Source organism: Filicampus tigris, chromosome 2 (genome assembly GCF_054856515.1).
Source record: "Filicampus tigris isolate MCC_2025a chromosome 2, RoL_Ftig_1.0, whole genome shotgun sequence".
NCBI lineage: Eukaryota > Metazoa > Chordata > Actinopteri > Syngnathiformes > Syngnathidae > Filicampus > Filicampus tigris.
The window spans coordinates 10,392,303-10,408,824 of record NC_141218.1 but is presented as its reverse complement, the minus strand read 5'-3'; the positions used below and the strand labels follow the sequence as shown (position 1 = coordinate 10,408,824).

The window sequence follows — 16,522 nt, the reverse complement described above, 5'->3', positions numbered from 1 at the left end:
ACTGGGGACCGGAGTTAAGAACTAGCATTAGCTATAACCTCTACATGCATCACATCAGCTGCAAGTTTGTGTCTATGTTTGACTGCGTTGTCCCTGTCAAATAAAGATGATTATTATTATTATAACCGTAAGCAAAACGGGCATCACCGATCCGTCACATAGACGGAATGCCCAGCTCTGGAAATGAACATTTATTTCTGGCAGTGCAGTGAAATTGTTCTCCAGGTGTGAATGGTTGTTTGTCTCTATGCGTCCTGCGATTGACTGGCTATAATGAATGAATGCATGAAGATACTTTTCTGACCTGGGCCTTTTGCAACGGAGCCATGCGGCAGCAGAGCACAGCGGTGCAGTTTTGACAAATCTGCAGGAAGAGGTTCCTGTAGTGGCTGGAGTTGGAATCAGTGGAGTTGAGCACCATTGATAGAGTGGCTCCATCAATAATAAAACCGTATTCGTGGCTAGTAACAGACCAGTTCCTGTTTGGAGAAAACAGTGAGGATTTAAGCACTTGTGGAATGTCACACATTCCATGTTTTTATTGCTACATGTAGAGTGATACAGTATCTCACAAAAGTGAGTCCCCGCCTTACATTTAGTAATTATTTTATGCCCGTGTCCTCAAAACAACACAGCAATGTCTGAATGTCTAAAGCACTGGCAACAAAAGTGAGCACACCACAATTGGGTGTCCATGTTATGAGTTAGCGTTACGTGGTGTCAGGTGTAAATGGGGAGCAGGTATGTTCAATTTGGTCTTATCATTCTCTATTTTAATAACTGTGTGTCAAATTATTTTGAGGTGCCAGAAAAGCTTCAGTGTTGCCTCATAAAAAAGATAGAATGAAATCTATACAAAAACAAGGGTGTAGTTATTTTTGTGAGCCACTGTTCATCACAAAAATTTAGACACCAACCCGCTGATGCCATTTTCTGCGGATGGCGCATCCTGCACAGCTTTCTTGTGATACTCAAGTAAGAGCTCATGCAGTCGTTCCTCGCGCTTCCGACCTCCTTCGTCAAGAGTGCGCACAGTTAGCTCCAACAGCTCAGTGGTCATCTGAAACAAGCGACAGGCGAAACAGGTAGACTTTGCCGTTTCCATTTTGTCTCCCGTTAGGACCCAGATCTTAATGCCGGCCCCCTGCAGAGCCTCCATTGTTTCTGCGGCCTCCTCTTGAAGTCTGCAAAGGAAGAATTTTACTTCATTAACAAAAGCAAACCAAATCATTACATTTTGGCTCTGTGGCTCTATCTGCAAATTTTTAGCTACTTGTATCCTACCACAACAATTATAACCCGATGTGAACACTTATTTCAGCATGTGGACATGTTACATAGGATCAGTGTTAAATTTAAAATCACGGCAGCAATACAAAATCTGCTAAAACCATGTTTGACACCTTTTAACCTGGCATACACATGCTCAAATTGGACATGTTTTGATGGATTGGTTAGATTTTTAAAAAAATCTTTAACATTAAAAAGACATTTAAATCCAGTCGTAAAGTATATATTTTGATGGAGTGAATTTAATGTGTTGTGTGAAAAGTACTGAAAGAAGTTTGCATTATTTATGGAAGGTTCAAATTAAGTTGATCTGTAAAGATAATAGTGTAATTTAGGTTAATTAATAGAGATTCACCTAAAGCACATCCCTAACCTTTTGTTAGTAGGGAATGTACTCGATATGAACCACCAGATGGCAGTATCATCTTACAAAAAGAAAAAGAAAGCGGTGACAATGTCCTGACGGAGAATACTAGACATGAAATAGCAGCTACACTACGTTTAAAGCTCACACAAAACAAAACAAAAAAACACCCACCGATCTTCAACAGCAGTTGCCCCGATGAGACTCATGCCCGTCTCCACCTCATTATAAACAGCCATGAGCTTCTCCTCTCTGCCCTGCAAAGCCAGTCTGGCTTCCCTCAGGCCCGCGTCCACCTGGGCATACTCCTCCGTGCTGAGTAGTTTGTAAGCCACACACAGTGTTCTGTAGCCCTCCTGCATCAAAAAGCACACCGTGTCCAAGACAGTCTCATATAAATCTGTTAGGAAATGATTTAAGTGAAGTGCGGAGATGTGTCATCCATCTACCTTTGCATTCCGCTCCACGTGCACGCGTATCGGTTCCACTTCCTCCTGTTTGACGCGAGGAAAAATGGAGGAGTCTGCTCCCTTGCAGAAGAGCACAATATCACCTGTAGGACATTGATAAGCACAATAGCTAGAGTGTTAAGGAACTGATACTTAGTGGAAAATAAATCAAACTCAAAATAAAAGGTTTATCTTCTTCACCTGATTTGCATTTGACAATTACACTCATTCGTCTTCTCACTGGGTCAAAATTCAACACGTGAAGCAGCTCATAGCTGCAAAGAGAGAAAAATGAACATTCCAGTAAGACCCAAATGGGAAATCTGGTGTTGTATTTTTTTGGTACTAAACTTACACTTCAATTTCATGGCTCCTGTTGAGGATTTTCATGGCTTTACTTTCCAGACCCAGAAATGTGAAGCCATACCTGCAGGTGGAGACAAACCACCACAACTTCATTCCATATTGTCAGTGAAAAATGAAACCCACAGCTCGCCCCTTACCTCATGGCACCCTTGACCAGCGCGACCTCATCAGGGGAAGACGCTATGAAGCCCCTCTCATCCAGAGGGACACTGAGTACGATGGTATCCACCTGGTCGGCCATCCTGTCGCCTTGGACCCGACTCGAATCGGGCGACTCCTTCACCTGGACCGTGTGGCAAAGACAAAGGGCGCGCAGAAACAGCTCCTCACGCTCCTAGCAACACATTCACATGGAATAATTATTATTTGAGGTGCATTGCTAAGACTTTCATGTCATTTACCAAATGCAGTAAGAGTTAGTTTCATTACTGTTTGAGAAACTAAAACTTATAAGCAAAGCCATGTCTATGATTGTGGTTAAAACTTTTAATGCAGCTACGGTGACAAAAATAATAGAAACAGCTGTCATTATGATGCAGTGCAGTTTTACAGCACAGCAAATTACAACAAAATAATAAACATGTTTAACTCATTCACTGCCAGACATTTTCAGAATCTCTTTCACCCTAATGTTTGAAAAAAATTGAAAAAAATATAATTAAGATCCTGGGATTGAATGGCTGGACAGTGAAAAGACAAAAAAATGTCAATGGCAGTAAATTAGTTCCAAAAACTGTAAAGTTAATTAAAATATTTGTTTCTAAATACATTTTACAAGATAACTGATGAAAACATGTGCAAAGACTAAGAAATACATTCATTTGCAGAGAAACAGCATTAAACTGCTATATAAGAATTTGAGCGCCCGGGTTCATTTCAGCGGTTATCTGACGCAATTGTGGAGTGTAGTTAGCTAGCTATGCCTTCAGTTCTGGTAGTCCGCTGGTGCGGCTGCCTTAGAGTGCCTCATTGTCAGTCATGAGTGTGCATATATATATATCCCTGAGAGAAGGTGGAAAAGTGAAGTAGTAAAAAATTGAAAACATTAAAGTCCAATGTGACAGCTAGTGTGTAGACTGAGGCTTTGCGCAGGTCTGGCTGCTTTAGAGCGCCCTGTTGTGATGTCGAAGTCCCTCTGCGACGTGGTGGGATATATTCCAGCCACCAGAGGTTTTAAGTGGATATATTTTCACAGCTCTTAACATGTAGCAATGTGTAGGAACATGAAAGCCGTTAGTTTGATTGACAGCTGAGTCAAATTACAAATATTTTCACTTTTCATTGATTTTCAGAATCTTCATTGGCTTTAAGGATTCCTGTGTGACTACTTGAGCTTCCATTGGGAACTTGCCGGGTGCCATATACAGTAGCTGGTGATTAGATAAAGCTCGAGATTTACAGCCATTGTCCCAACAGACTTCTTATCAATATACACATTGTTATGCCGCAGTCCATAAAGTATTTTCAGGCACTCGTGCCACCAACACTTGAATGCTGAACACATATGCTGACAAGGCGAGTAGACTGTATGTGGGTGACCTGTGAAGGGCCTTCCGGAGCAATGAGTGATATTACAGCCATATGTTGCCGCATGCATGAATTTTTTTCTTGTGTATAACAGATGGGGCGATGCTGCCAAACACCTACTCTGCCAGCTTTTTCCTTCAGACTGGTCACGGGCCCATCTGTGACACAAAATCCGTCTACTTCGGAGTTCACGTCTCGGTGCTTGTACTGGAATCCATCGATGCAGCACTCTATGAACTCCATGTTATTCTGAGTTAGGGTCCCTGTCTTGTCTGTGAAGACGTACTCCACCTGCAGGCAGCACACATAAAAAAAAAAAAGAGAATTGTCAAAGTCACTTAAAAAATGTGTTGTCAATTTGAGCAGTCAGACCCACTGAGAGAGTAACACTGCATTGATCATTAACCTTGCACACAGCATTAACTTTGCATCTCTGTCATCTCAATCACCGGGCAAATCGAAATGTCAATGGCAACTGACGGCAATTAAAAGTGCCATAAAACGAAATAAGTCAAAATGACACCGACTGCTTGGGGTTACTTATTAACATTTAAAAGTGCATCTGTCGTAATCAGACTGGAGATCACATTCTGTCAAGTAATGTTTTCAACATTTAAAAGGAGAATTAACAGTATTATACTGGCCTCTTATTAGGTAAAACCTGCACAATCTTACAGCTATATCTAAAACCCTGCCGTTAAAAATTTTTAAGCAATGATAACACATAGTAGGTAATAAAATATCACACCACCACAAACAGTAATAAATGTAAAATAACACCTCAGACAGTGTCAATAAAAAAGCATTATCATCTTTTTAAAAGACGACTCAAACGAACCAATCTCATTAGAATGTGCAAGTGTGCCTAATGCTGTGACCAGGTGTTGTAAACCGCAAGCCCTTTTGGGATTTGGAATTCAGTGAATCACATCTCATTGGTGGAAGCCTGAAGTCTGGATGGGAGAATACATGCCGATGAAAAATGGCTAAGCATAGGTGCGTAAAAAAGGAATTACGCCGGAAGAAGAAACTACAGCCCTACGTAAATGCAATCTAAGACCAATACTGCATGTAAATACAGACCTGTCCCAGTTCCTCATTAAGGTCAGAGGTGTTGACCAGTGCTCCTTCCTTGATTTCAGGGTCAAAAAAGTCCTTGTCCCAGGTGATGAAAAAGGAGCCCAAAAACTTTTGCATTTCAACCGTCACGTACATGGACACAGGAATGATGAAGTTGAAGAGCACCATGAACGACAGGAAGTCAGTGAACATCTTTAGATACTGATGAGAGAAAGGGAAAAATAAGACCTCATAAATCTTACATCGGTGTGGCAACAACTATTTTGCTGTAATGTTGGTGTATGTTGTTTGGATTGAAACATTAACAGTTGATTGGCGCAAAAGGTTAACAGTCAATAAAACGGGCAATTTCACAGTGTTGGCGTGCAATGCAGCTTTCACACTGCATCATTTTATTAGAGGGGATCAGCAAAGGGTGAAGCTTGTAAAACAAGATTAAAAATATGGCACATGAATCTGTTGCCTTCGACGTTACAACAACAGCCGTGGGTATGCTACTGATGGGACGTCAGGTAGCACAATCTTCAACCTTGTGTACTGACCAGATTGGTGTCCCTCTCTTTCTGGGTTTTCTCATTGTACCATGGCTCATCCTGCCCAGGCTTGCTTTGCCACACATACTTGAGCGTCGTGCACACCAGGGCCTTGCTCACCAAAATGCAAAGGTACACCAAAAGGAAGGCATTGATGGACCTGAGCGCAAACACACCAAAATGCGCGGGTTAACCTAAAAGGTTGGCATCACACAAACATACGGGCACCTCGGTGCAAACTTACTTCTCCACAGCAGAGCGTTTCTGAGACTTGCCCTGATAATTGAGAGCCATTTTGGTCTCCATGCCAGTGTAAATAGCAACACCTTAAAGAACACAGGCAGAAAAGTACTTACGCTTTGTTACTTTTGGCAGTAAAACATCGCAAGTGAAAGGTAGACTCACCGCAGACTTTCTGAGTATTCTTTAAAGTTGCGCCTTTAAGCAGCAAGTTCTCCGGGCCCAAAGACCTGCGCAGGATCATCAGTTAAAGTCAAACAGGGCAGTGAAATCCGCATTCTTCTAAGGTTATTTAATGGAAACCTGGCAGCCCGGCTGGTATTGTCTCTAAAAGGTGCAGGGACAGTCGTTCGTAAGACTGCAGTCTGGGCATTCACGGAGAGACACTGGCATTTGTTTAAACAGCCATTACCTAGGCAGCCAGTGATAAACGTCTGCAGTACAGGAAGGCTTCGGAATCTGAATCCAAGCCAGCCCCTTTTAATTTTACCAGCACTCTACTATTACTATAAAGGATCAATAAAAGAATGATTTGCTGGCAATGCAAACGGGTGCGTAAGCAAGCTGTGTTTTGATCAGGCTCTCACTTAAAAGTCAGCTTGGTGGACTATATTGAGTGTTCTCACCTCACTGCAGGCTCTTGATTGCTTTTGTAGATGTGCATACGGCCGACAAACCTGGCACAAAAATGCACGCGCATTAATGACTTGCTGAGCAGAACTACAGAAGTGCACAAAATTGTTGGTACTATCCTTCAATCAAGGAGAGAAAAACCTGCAACGATCTCTAAAACAACTTGAAACTGACAAAAGTAGTACGACAAACAAAATGCCTAACGAGATCGATTTGCACCCAGCACACATTCAAGACCCCAATGCCTGAGTTAGCGAAGCAGTCCCAGAAATGACCTGAGCCTGCTGTTCATTTCACACTAGATACAAATTTCTTTGAACACAAAGCACCGTCAAAATTGTTAGTACCCTTTTGTTAAAGATAGGAAAAAACACAATTGTCATTAAAAATTGTCCCAGTAGCATATGTGGCTTGTCAATATGCATTCCCAAAAATTTCATTTTCATTAGTTTCAAGTTATTTCAGTTACAATTGGGGGTTAGCAAATGCCCGATTCATATTACTTCAGCCATGTTCAATTTATTCAGTTATCATTGTGGGTTTTTATTTCCAAAGGGATAATCATGATGTTGTCTTTGCCTGTTAAACAAAACTCTGACATACGATATAAATCATTTTGGTTAAACCATAAAAACTGGGATTGAAATGATTCTGCACGTTTTAAAAGCCGCAGGCAATGCAGACTTGCAAGGTGAATCTGTTAAAGTCACTTGATGAATACCTACTTATAAAGGTCAGGCTGGGGTTGTTCACACTCCAGAGTGGCACTGAGGGATTCCAGATCCTTCTCTATGTCTGGAACAGTGTAGTGTGTCTGGAGATGAGGAAGAGACCGAGTTTCATGAATGTGACACAATAGGGGAAAAAAAGCACCAAAACACATTGGCATGGGGGGAAAAACTACTAAGAAGAATAGTAATATGCAGTGGAACCCTGGTTTTCGCAGAATTGATTTTTTTACATATAAATGTTGGCCTAGTTTCCATACATCTGCACGGTTTTCATACAACAACATCAAAACTTAAGAGCAGACGCAGCCATTTCCTGGAATCGATGCACTTTCATCACAAGCATTTTCGTAAATGTGAAAAAAATAAATATACAACTCAAAGCAATAACCCTCCCGGACTGCTTGGCAACACTCTGGTAAAATTAGCGCAACAAGTCAGACCTTCAAAATAAAAGCATGCAGTATAGTAACAGTTTCACCACGGAAACGGTTCATCATGAAAACAGAGGTTTCCACTGTACTGTACTGTACTGTAATAATCTCTGTTTCTTGTTTGTGTTACATCCCTCCCCTTATCTATACGCCTGAAAACAATTCCACTTACTTTATGGTTGGACTCTCCATCCAGACTAGCAGTGGTAACAAAACAGGTGTCATCATCTCTGCTGGATTTGAGCAGGATTAAATCACAGGGAAAGGTCTCATCTTCCTCCACCTCCAAAACATCTCCCACCTAAACAAATGAGAGGTTTTTGGCCACCACACTACATCTCATAAATGGCCAAACATCCATCTTGAATATCCTATCCTAACATTATTGTTGCACCTCAGACATTAGACTTACAAAAATACTAGCAGACAACATCCTAGACGCACTGATTACCATAAAAGTGAAATATGTTCTTCTGTTTAGCAGTCAGTGCATGTTCTAACATCTCTTCCAGAACTACACCTGCTGGGAAAAATCGCTATTTCTCAAGAGGCTAGCAGGGATGCTGTAAGCTACCTTGATCTTCTCGCTCTCCTTCCGTAACCTCAGACCGTTTTCAAGCACTGTCACAGGGTACTTGTTCACCTCATTGTCAGCCTTGTGTCGTAGCCAGTCTTCATAGCCCTGTAGGGGACGCAGTCAGCATGGCACATTTTGATTTATACGTCAAAAGAAATCCAGACCTTCTGGCGCAGTGTTTTTCTCGACAACCACATGGGAATTGAGGAATAAAGAAGAAGGTGCATGTGATCCGCATTTAGCAGTTCCATTCCTATGTGCATCAGGTGAAAATGAGCACTTGCAGAGACTGGAGTGGGTGCATTTAAAAACTACACAAGGATAGGGATGGAAACGGATGGGGTGGTGCAGCGATAAAGAAGGTAAAGCGGCGAACTCGAAGGTGAGCCAAGACAGGGCCAGAGCCAGAAAGTAGGATTACAGGGAAAGGTGAAAGGAGTGTGATGATGCCAGGTCGTTGAAAGAAAGGTGCGAAATTGAAATAAACTAAATTATACAGAGCAGCCCATTTGCATGCATTTGTTTGTTTTTGTTTTTTTGGTGGGGGGTATTGCTGCACTAAGAACCTACGTAGAGATTAATCAATAAAATACAGCATCTAACGATTATTTTAGTAATCGATCAATGTTGATAATTAAATAAATGTAATTGTTGATAAAACATTACACATTAGATAAGAAATTTTATACAAACATTACGCTGTACTGTACTATAAACAAGTTAGTCAATTAGTTACATGTACAGAAAACATTGCGACTGCAATTGTAAATGTGTTTTGTGCTGCTGAGTAGTAAAAGTCAAGAAAGATTTATCAATTGTTTAAAGATGACCTTCATAGAAAAGCTGCTCACTTGAGGTTAACCACCATTTTGGCAAACTTCCGGGGGATTGCCCTTCAAAGAGGGAATTGGGCCAAAATTATTGCACAGACTATGACTATGACTAGACAGGGAAAGAAACACGTTTTTTACCTTAAAGAGTGCCTCATTGTCGGCGGTGAGTGCGCGCACGACCCATGGGGAACGCAGAAGAACTGGGAGGGATTTGTTTTTTCTTTTTAGTCTGATTTGACTGACTTTTCAGGTCATAATAAAGGTATCTGATTGACAGTCGAGTGTGCCGTGGTTTGAATAAAGCTGAATAAATCATTCAGCTATATTCAGCAGACATGCCCACCAATAAAGACATTTATTTTCACTATACAGGGACTTTAAACATTATTGGGAAAAATATTTTAAACCCTGAAACCATTTGTTTTCATATCTACATATCTCACTTGAAACATCTGCTAATAGCTTAACGAGACAGTTGACTAAAAAGAGTCATCCAGAATGTTACATTGTTCCTTTTTAAGTGCATACCACAGGCCATTCAGCTCTATCAGTGAGCCACATACATTTACAGAAGGAAGTCCGCCCACTATTGTGAATTTCAAAGCCCCGGCGGTGGACCAACTAAAAAGTCAGCCGTTAAACAATACATCTAAAGAGGGGACACGGCAGCAGCAAAGACAGAGTTACGCTCATTGAAAAGCTCCCATTTTGTGTCTTCCCTAATCAGAATTCAACAGCAGTGCATTATTACAAAGTCCAGGAGGGAATTAGTCATGTACATTTCAGGGAAAAGGACAAATGGAGACTTGTTATAATGAGGAGGAAGTATGATGAAGATGAGAAGTCTTACAGGGAAATGATTATGTTATCAAGGCCTGCTAGGCAGGATCCTACCTGCTTGATCGCCGTCACTGTAATCACAAAACATAAGGGTAGGCCACTGGTGACTGGGCTGGTGGGGGTGTCCACTATCACCTAGTGAGGGGAAAAAAAAACAGTAAGACTTTCTGCAAAGAAATTGCAAAGGTAACAGCTTGCTTTGAATCAGCACATTGCAAAGTTGATCAGCGGCAGATGTGTGTTGGTGGGACTAATGAGTGAGGAAGTGGTTTGGTGGGGCAGGCATTCTTCCAGTAAACGCAGGGTGTAGTCTGTGTCTTGGCCACGGTGCTATTACTCCCCTGAACTGTAAAAAGTCAGAAACACTGTGGAGGACGTGTTGTTTTGGAAGAGCTGGCTTAGTCTGTCAGCACCATTGTGCCGGCCCAAAACATTGTCGGACTCACTTTACTTGATTCGTGTTTGTGTGCACGAAAGCTGAAGCATGAGTTTTACCTTGCGCTGAACGTCAGAGTTTTAGCATTTGAAGCACTAATCCCAAACAGCCTGTTGCGGAGCACCACCTGACCAAAGCTTTCCGCTAAAACCACACAAACGGCTTTCTATAACCGTCACGAGACTTACACTGGAATTTATGATCCCGGTCTGCCTCACTAAGCCAAAACACAATCACCTGTGAAAGCAGGTCTAAAAGTGGGGTACAAATAACTGCACAAATTTTTAAAATGTGACACACATAATGAGTACCAACACAGTATACCATACATATAACCATGTGTGTCTTAGGAACAAGATTGAACTGATTGTGTGGTGCGGTGGTAAAAAAAAATAAATAAATAAAAGGAGGAGTTTAAGTGTTATCTTATCTGGCAACTACAACACTGCTGAAAACTCATCATCAGATTTTCCTAGCGAGAGTGAAAAAAATGCTCGAATTTGGTATGTGCCCCACATGACCGAGCTTGCAACTCAAAACATGAGCATTGAAATGAATGGAAATGCCATCAATCCATTCTAGACCCACCCCCCCCCGTCTCAAAAAAAAAACAACCCAAAATGTCATTGTGTGTCAAGTAAGAAAAGTAGCACACTACAATATTGTACTTTAAAACAACATACTGTCATGACGATTGATATGATAAGAAAAACTGTTGGCGCCATATTTTTGGACTTCACTTCTACGGACATTGTGCTGATCATACTAAAGAATCAGCTTCGACTGTCTGTATACATGTGTTACTGTGTCATTTGTGTTCAAATATCCATTGCTTGAAGGATTATAAGGATATTGAGTTATCTTGTGTATGAAATGTGCTATTCAAATAATGCTGCCTTGCCTCGCCTTACCTAAGTTATAACAAAGTGATATCGATGCTATTTGTTATCCCATTTTGTATTGTTTGTTCCCATAAATTAAACTGACATTCCTAAGGCAGCACTGTGGTTGTTTTAATGACAGTGTTATTCTTTGTTCTGCTCGCCAGTAAACTTCAACTGGGAGAGGCAATAGCTTGAAGCCTCTTTTTTAATGAACTATTCATGTGTTGGTGCTTGTTAAGTGAGAGGAGCTCACTGCCACCATACAGCGCTACTCATATTTTACTCGCAAGACAAAGCAAAAAAAAAATTGTCCCAACAACGGCTAGTATATATATATTTTTCCCCTAAAAAAAAGATGGCCATAAACATCATTAGCCATGCCTGAAAACAAGGTCCGAAGGTTGTGCGAGGCACTGCCCTAATGGAGCCCTTTCCATCCTCCTAAAAAAAAGTTACAGTAAAACTTTAGTCACATGTTTGAAAAGGAGGCTTGACTGATTAGAAGGAGCTTAAACAAAAACACCACCGCGAACTGGGGACAGCATGTCCCTGTGATGCACCAGCCAGATGGTCAAACCACAGCACGGAGAAAAAAAAAAAAAAAAAGAGAGAGAGAGAGAGCATATGACAAAGCCTAGATTCAGCCAAAAGTGTTGCTTGATTCATCATTTGTCATCCCAAATTTAAATGTCGAAAATTTAATAGCCAATGTAGACTATAAAAAGCGATCTCTGTTCCTCAAAATAGTCCAGTGTGGACTATCTTCAGCACGACAATTGTGTCAACGCCCTTTGTGGTTTTTAAAGCACAGTACAGCTGAAAATGCAAACAGCATTCATCAATTGCATCAACACAAAACAGCTGTTCTTCTATCAAACCAATCACTGGCGGAGTCTTGCAATTCTCCAGCAATAGAGCCAGGTACGTTTCCCCCTCTGCACCAAATGCAAATCAATAAAATAAATAACTCTCAGCGCTGTTGTCGACGTGCTGGTGTGATTTCAGCCCAGCACAAACCTCCTCCTATCAGCCGCGAAGTGTGTCAGAGTGAGAGAGACAGACAGACAGCAGGATCTTCAGAGTCCCAGGGCAACATGTGTATGCATGTTTGTGCTTGCGTCTTCCTCCTTCACTTCCCACTTCATCTCTCTTCACCCCACCCAGCCTCTTCTTCCTTGCTCTGCCGCCTCTCTCGGGCTTTCAGTGCCATGTCTCTTACTCTCTCACGGCATTCTATTCCCATTTGATCAAATTCGTGCAAAGACACGCAGGGCTATTTATAGGAGAATGGTGCTTTTTTATCAGCCTGTGCCTATTTGTGGTGCTCACAATCACACAGAGGGCTTCCTGGCTGCTGACGTTAGCAGTGCAGCGCTGCAGAGAGAAGTGGGGGGTGGGGGTGGGGGGGGCAAGGGGGGAGGAGCGAGAGAACTAAAAAAAAAAAAGGGGGGGGGGACACCAAATGACAAAAGGGGGAGAGAATAAAAGAGTTTGCTTGATGGCGCAGCACTTACATGACGCCCGCTCTCACGGGGGAGTGAAAAGGTTTATTTCTGTCCAAGAGATGTCAGGTGGGGAAAGAGTGAGTGCACATAAGGTCTCTATACCTGTTTATCTCGCCTCACTGCTTTCTCTGATATATTACAACCCCCACATGGGAAAGAAAGAAAAACAAGCGGTTAGAAATAATAAAGCCCTCAAGAGAGTTTGGATTAGCGCTGAAATGCTAGCCACGCTGCAGTTTGGGAAAACAGTTTTCAGCAAACCCGGGACTCCCCATGACGCTATACATCCAAGACTTTCCCTCACGGGCCACAACATTAGGTACAGTGGCAAACTCAATAAAACAGACTGACTCTAGGAACTTTAACTTCGTGTTATGACTGGATCATTTTGATAAAACTGCTTATGACTTTGGCTGTAGTTTGCAGTGGTGTACAACTGCACTGCATCATGCTGACTCATAAAAGTTACTGAATAACCTATTTGCAGTTAACACAACTCTTACCACTGTTTATTCATTGCCTTATTGTATACGCATGCGATGCTGTAGTAAAACGTATGAGTAACAAATTAAAGTGGAACTCAAGTTTAAAAATAAAAAAATTGCAGTAATGTGCCACCAATAGTCTAAACAATATCCAGATTCTTGATTCAAATGATATTCTGATTAATATTGAATTGGTGGAACAATTACCGTATTTTTCAGACTATAAGTTGCTCCGGAGCATGAATCGCAACAGAAGAAGAAAAAAAGATGAGTGGCTCCGGAGTTGAAATCGCATTTATTTGACAAAAAAATTAGACCAAAAGCAGTAGAGCTCGGACTCGCCCCCCAAGAACTGCAATTTATAGTCTGAATAATACGGGTAAGAAAATTCATCAACCAGTTTTCATCATCGGGGGCTGACATTTTATCCTGCACCGCTCCCTACTGTTGACTGAAATTGCTAAAATCCAGTTAACAGGTGTGTTGTTTCATTAAACATACTCGATATATTTCACGCAATACTCGCAGACAGCCGAAGATTTGACGATTCAAAGCTGGATTTTTCAAAACCTCCGCTCGTACTAATGGTTAGTCTGTGTGCTGCACTTTGAAGCCAGGAGAGATGCAGTTACAACCATCAGTGGGGGAATGCACGACAGGCAGCCACACGGATAGAGTCGACGCAAAGTGAATTGGAACACCTAAAATCCACTGCCCGTAAGGGTGTATTGTTCCATTTTGTACATTTGATGTCAAACCACGCTCAGCACAACAAGCATCTCATGGGTCAGTGCTTTCAGGTGCTTTGTTTTTGACTCATTCGGCTTCATTGGCTGAGTCAAACCAGACAAACTGGAACATACAGGTTGTTGTGTCAACTTTAGGGGCAGGGAGGAAAGACTCAGCACCACTTGATAATGACAGAATTTACTTTGTGGCCTAGAGATGTTTCCTAGTTTAACACTTAGCTTTGTGCTTCGGGAGTCAGCCGCTCTGCAGTCTCATTCAGTCAATATGTAATGAGAGGACGCACCAGAGCGACTGTTTACACTAGGACCTGTTTGTAGCTACCGTTGCGGTGACAGCTGCAGGGGGAGATGATTTGCATGGATCAGAAAGAAGGACAAAGAATGTAAGGGAGAATGTGAAGAGCGGCAACAAGTGTTTAAATTTTTAAGACTTGTCGCTTAAGACCACAAAGCGGAGGGGAATAACTGCAGGGACTTTCTCAGGCAATTTAATATTTGACGCTCACAACAACACTGTGTGTCAAGTGGGTGTTTTGTGAATGATTCCTCACCTGCACCAGGAAGATGATAAGGAAGTAGAAATTGGCAATTCTTCTGAACTGTTCGAACAAGTTCTTTGGTAAAAAGTTCCACACGGTATACTGCGGGAAGCAAACAAATATGTTAGTGATTGCATACGTGTACAAACCATTTTACAAGTATTTCATATTTACAAACATGTATTCAGTCAGGGAGGAAAACGTATAGCAGAGGTAACTTCCAACAGATTTGTCCAACTGGAGAGACAAGCCATGGGGGCTCCATGTTTTGCACTGATGAAATCTGGAGATTTATCACCTTGAATTTCAATCCCCTTGAACAGTGCCGGTGAACCAATGGCTTTGGCAACTGTTTCAGCAGCGTATTTTGCATGTTTGGAAGTGAAAATAAACTGCTGCTGATGTCATTAGGACAGAAGCAGTTTCTTTATCTGCTAACAGACAGATCATCCATGCCCTGCTGGTAACTTGGCACTGGACAACTAATGCGCAGGACCAGTATCATGGTAATTACTTCTTGAAATGTCAAGGTCGGCCATAGTAAAGAAGCGAGAAAATATACCACAGCAGCCAAGCAGAGACTGTAAAGTATAAAGGCCTAGATAGACCAAGCAGACGTCGGACGTCGGGAAGCGTCGGATTGCGCCGTCTGATTGATGTAGCGAACACCGTTGCAACATCGGATCCCGTTGGGAAGCGTCTGATGGGTGTTTCTGCATGTTGAATCGGCGTCACAAGTTATGACATTTGGTCACTGTGTTTGGCTGTTAGCTAGCGAATCGGCGCACGTGGCAAAAACAGGAAGTGACGAATGTGGATAAACAGTGAGCACAAGAGCAAGGGTTGACACGACAGTGTAGTATTGCATGATATTGCATCAAGAGCGTGAGAGTTTGCTTCACGTGGGAGTTCATTGTGAGCGAAAAATATAGCAGAATGCATTGTTTACGTTTTTATAATCCACCTCCAGACAATAGCTTTCCGGTTGGCTTTTTCTAACCATGAGGAATAGTGACTACCGCCCCGATGGTATTAAGGGTATTACATCTCACGCTTGCACAGAAGGAACTTATGGTCAGCGTCGCTGTCTGTCATTGTGGTGTATTTCCCAGCACGACGTGCCGCGAGTCGGCACGACGCTACAGGGGGTAAGCGTCGGTCACAGTTGGCCAACGTCAGATTGGTCTTCACGGGCACAGCAACATGTTAAACTAATGCTGGCATGTGTTTATTTTGGGTATTTTTAACAGAGTACAAAAGTTACAAACGTGGCCATGATAAATCTCCTCTACCAATTGACACCCAGCAGTGGTTTGTAAATGTCAGCCATTTGGTATGCTTGGTATTACAAATATCACTTGGTAGTTCGAGATGGGCATAAGTCACATATTGTCACTGTCGGGCAGAAACTATACATCCTAATTTAGTCGACTTCCTGTTTTCTCACAAATCGATACGTATCCATACAAACTATTAACCAATGGTGGAACGTTTTTTTTAAAACCGCCCAAACCGTTCGGATCAACGGTTTCGGTTCGGATCATCTGCATTCCATTTGCACAACTTGGTTACAGAGAGGCATCATTATTCACACTCTTAAGTTTTAGGCAGGAAACGTCATATATTGCAGTGGGGTGTGTCTTGCTTTGTAATAGGCTTCTCCATAATGATGCTAGCGTCACCATCGTAAGCCACCACAACCGAGTCAATAAATCCAAAGCAAGATCTCTGGTACATAAAACAGACAACTTGGAATTACAACTCATTGAAAATCACTATGTTCATGACTGAGCTGTTTTGATTATCACTGAAACTTGCTTCAACCCGACGATATGCGAGGCTAGCGCGCAGCTAGCAAGCCACTATTGTTAAAAGCTGGGAGGCATATACACCAACTGTTACAATTCCAACACCGTTTACATGATTTGTATGTAAATCCCTCAAATTACAGCGTAGTCTCCAGTTAAAGCATTTCATTTCAAATCCATTTTGGTGGTGTGCAAAGCCAAAAAGATGAGAATTGTGTGTGT

At 41.9% G+C, this 16,522-nt stretch overlaps 1 protein-coding gene across 10 annotated transcripts in view; it reads right to left on the bottom strand.

The window, feature by feature from the left end:
* The window catches only part of atp11c (ATPase phospholipid transporting 11C (ATP11C blood group)), a 46,409-nt gene that overhangs the window by 10,945 nt on the left and 18,942 nt on the right, over positions 1 to 16,522 (bottom strand). For all 10 annotated transcript variants that reach the window (XR_015082034.1, XM_086014100.1, XM_086014127.1 and 7 more), the window contains exons 3-20: positions 14,505 to 14,594; positions 9,949 to 10,029; positions 8,219 to 8,326; positions 7,817 to 7,945; positions 7,208 to 7,296; positions 6,476 to 6,526; positions 6,015 to 6,079; positions 5,854 to 5,935; positions 5,619 to 5,769; positions 5,080 to 5,277; positions 4,117 to 4,287; positions 2,607 to 2,803; positions 2,459 to 2,530; positions 2,305 to 2,378; positions 2,104 to 2,207; positions 1,829 to 2,010; positions 918 to 1,184; positions 305 to 479 (exon numbers count right to left, since the gene is read on the bottom strand). Coding sequence is in view for 9 of the 10 variants with exons in the window: in XM_086014100.1 (XP_085870226.1) it covers positions 305 to 479; positions 918 to 1,184; positions 1,829 to 2,010; positions 2,104 to 2,207; positions 2,305 to 2,378; positions 2,459 to 2,530; positions 2,607 to 2,803; positions 4,117 to 4,287; positions 5,080 to 5,277; positions 5,619 to 5,769; positions 5,854 to 5,935; positions 6,015 to 6,079; positions 6,476 to 6,526; positions 7,208 to 7,296; positions 7,817 to 7,945; positions 8,219 to 8,326; positions 9,949 to 10,029; positions 14,505 to 14,594 (2,286 nt within the window). In the remaining variant the exon portion in view is untranslated. The remainder of the gene's footprint in view (positions 1 to 304; positions 480 to 917; positions 1,185 to 1,828; positions 2,011 to 2,103; positions 2,208 to 2,304; positions 2,379 to 2,458; positions 2,531 to 2,606; positions 2,804 to 4,116; positions 4,288 to 5,079; positions 5,278 to 5,618; positions 5,770 to 5,853; positions 5,936 to 6,014; positions 6,080 to 6,475; positions 6,527 to 7,207; positions 7,297 to 7,816; positions 7,946 to 8,218; positions 8,327 to 9,948; positions 10,030 to 14,504; positions 14,595 to 16,522) is intronic.